Source organism: Protobothrops mucrosquamatus, unplaced genomic scaffold, assembly GCF_001527695.2.
Source record: "Protobothrops mucrosquamatus isolate PMUCROS unplaced genomic scaffold, P.Mucros_1.0 scaffold815, whole genome shotgun sequence".
In the NCBI taxonomy this organism is placed as follows: Eukaryota; Metazoa; Chordata; class Lepidosauria; order Squamata; family Viperidae; genus Protobothrops; species Protobothrops mucrosquamatus.
In genome coordinates this window covers 434,613-437,640 of record NW_015387078.1, presented here as the reverse complement: position 1 = coordinate 437,640, position 3,028 = coordinate 434,613, and the positions used below count along the sequence as shown (strand labels likewise).

The 3,028-nt window shown below is 36.7% G+C and overlaps 1 protein-coding gene across 1 annotated transcript in view; it reads right to left on the bottom strand.

The window, feature by feature from the left end:
* QRICH2 (glutamine rich 2) overlaps window positions 1-2,731 on the bottom strand; it is a 70,094-nt gene extending 67,363 nt beyond the window's left edge. The window contains exon 1 of the mRNA XM_029284674.1: window positions 2,045-2,731. Coding sequence (XP_029140507.1) covers window positions 2,045-2,731 — 687 coding nt within the window. The remainder of the gene's footprint in view (window positions 1-2,044) is intronic.
* Window positions 2,732-3,028: the final 297 nt, after the last annotated feature.

Here is a 3,028-nt window from a genome sequence, read left to right as displayed (position 1 = left end):
AAATTAAGTAGTTATGCAAGAAACAATAAAGTAAACACAATCTGTTTTTCAAAAATATGAATCCATTCATCATGCTTTTTTTCCATGCAATTCATCTTTGAGAAAATGCGTGACCTCAGAATTTTTTTTGTGCCTTCAAGTCAGTGTTCTTTCTTCTATATACAGCCCAGAGTCACATTATCTTAAGTTGGGCAGCCACGTAAATGCTTTAAATAACACAAGATCGACTGGCTCAAAGTTTACTCAGCCTTCCCTCCTTTCGAGGTCAGTAAAAGGGACTGAGATTGGTGGGGGCCAATATGCTGACTCTGTAAACCGCTTAGAGAGGGCTTTAAAGAACTGTGAAGTGGTATATAAGTCTAAGTGCTAGTGCTAAATGAAGGAAGGAAGAATGTTTCACACACCTAGTGAAGAGGACAAAAATCCATAAAAACTGATTTCATAACAAATGGATTAGCTTTTAAGACACAACAAGATGTCAAATTAGTTTTGATTAGCATGAGGATGGGCTCTCTTCCTTTCTTTGCATGCAAGCTTTTTTTTTTAAATTTAGGACTATTAATTGTGTTAAATGAATTCTGACTTGTTTATAAGTCTATACTATTCTTATACAGTTCCAATAATTCTTATCCAGGATAGCTAATGGCTATATTGTGTCTGGAGGACAGCATATCTGGAGGGCACTAGACTAGGAAAAATCGGGCTGATCAGATCATATGCAAAGGAAAAGTGAAATAATGTTTTTCTTATAAATCAGAAAAATCTATATGTCAAGATCAGAGTTCTTCGCCTACCTCATTGCTACCTGAATACTACCAATGACTCAGTTGTAATTTACCTTTTGCCTTAGAGAAACTGGTAACAAAGAACTACGTAAAATTCATTCCAAAGAATGATATAATAAAACTGAGTAAATAATCTTTTTTCTGACTAGTCAAATAAGCTATGTTCTCCTTTAATTATCAGTGGATGGTCACCATTATAGTCTTCCTCTTGGATTTCTCCAAATCAACTCAAAACAATCATAAGAAAACTCTATATATAGTCTTTGCAATTTCCCCTTACATGTTTTTTTTTTAACTCATTCTTGCAACTGCCACATCAGGGTAGCCATTTTTTTTAAGATAGTGATATACAAAAGAGAAAAATAAGTAAAATAAGCAGAACCAAAGGTCATCTACTCAATATAGAGAAAAGCATTATGAAAAGACTTCCTATAAATTTTCCCCCTCCATCCAATCTGTTTTCCCAAGCAGTTTGGTATCTATACTTTACACTGAATGTCGAAATGTGTTGCTGGTTTCAATTTAGTGTCCAAGTTTCTAAATTTGCCTTACTATGTAGTATTTTGTATGTAAAGGAGCCATTCCTGCTTGAATATTTTCCAGTTTTAATCTTCCAAATATTGTTGGCAAGAATTTCCTTTACCAATGTTATGCCAAGACATTGTGTTGTGCCATTATTGTGCCAGGTTTATTTTTTGCAAATGTCAACATATATCTTATTAAAAGCCATTACTGTTTTTGTTTACAAAGGGCATGCTGGTATAGCCCAGCCAGTACATACAAACCCAACTTTTCCCAATGCTTTGCCTCATGATCCCAGTTCTTTCCTTTTTACTTCCAAAAGAATGTCATCCATAGGGGGTTTTCTTAGTTCACACTGTTTTTATTTTTTTTCCAACAAATGAAAAACCTCAGCCTACAGCACACCAGAAAATGTACACTGGCTTTACAAACTAAAGTTACCACCATAGTATATTCTTAATTCAAAAAAAGAGAGCTACAGTGTGTATGAAGCAAACATCAAAACCAAATGGAAGTGGTATCAGAAATTTGGAACCAGGGAGGCATGATCTGGTAGCACAACATTTTTGCTGTGGCCCATTTATCTCACAATACATGCAGATTATGTGATTCTGGAATGTCCCAGTGGGATAATCACAATGTGCTTTGAAATACAGTAAAGTGTATTATTAATGAAAGACATTATGCACCCCGCATTTTACTAACATTTTAATTACTTAGACTAAAAGTTCACCTACCTGGTTGATTCCATTCTCACCGGCTTCAACCTTTTTCTGCATCTGCATCATTTGCCACATGTCAGATACAGCTGTGCCAGATCCACTTTGGGTCTTCTCTATCAGTTCAGTCCCCGAAGGAAGCTTCTCCAGTCCAGCAATCTGCTTTTCAAACCCTACGAGGTCTTTCCCCATTCTTTTCACTTTATCCTGCACTCCCTGAGTTTGATCTTGCACTCCATGGACCTCATTTTGTATTCCCTCAATTTGATTTTGCACCCCACTGATTTGATTTTCTACTTCTTGGACATGACCTAATGCCCCTTGGACCTGGCCTTCTATCCCTTTAATCTGACCTTTCACGCCACGGAGATTCGTCTCCATCAGCTTTAGTTTCTTTTCCAAGTCAGCAAGCCGAGAATCCGGCTCTTCTCTCAAAATGCCTTCCTTGTCCTCCTTCTCTTTTGGTAATGCCTCTTGGCCCAATAAATCACTAGGTCCTGCCTCAGTTGCAGCAGAAAGCAAGTGCATCTCTGGCTTGGTTGGAGGACCTCTGTCCACCTTCACATCTGCTTTGATATCTTGAATGTTGAGGTAGCTGATGACAGCATGTAGGAGAGCATGGAGGGCATTGAAATTGATAACGCCAATCTCCGGAGTCCCTATGGAGAGATCCGCCAGTTCATACAATGTGACTTTGATAGACATTTTGGTAACAAATTCTGAGTGGGACAATTACTTGAAAATGTCTTTTAAAAAAATAAATATATAAAATCTGCTTTTAATGTACACTATATAAATCTGTGCTCATACACTGACTCTTAGAAAATATAACCTTCTGGTTAGGAAAGTTCTTCTATCACTAAAGGATCTTTCTTCTTCACAAGAAAGATTCTTTTCCGCGGCAAAAAGAATTACATCCTAAAAAAAAAAGCAATCTAGGACTAATATTACTATGCTTTTTCTCTAATATTCTTAAGAATATTCTGTTCTCTCACTAATGGG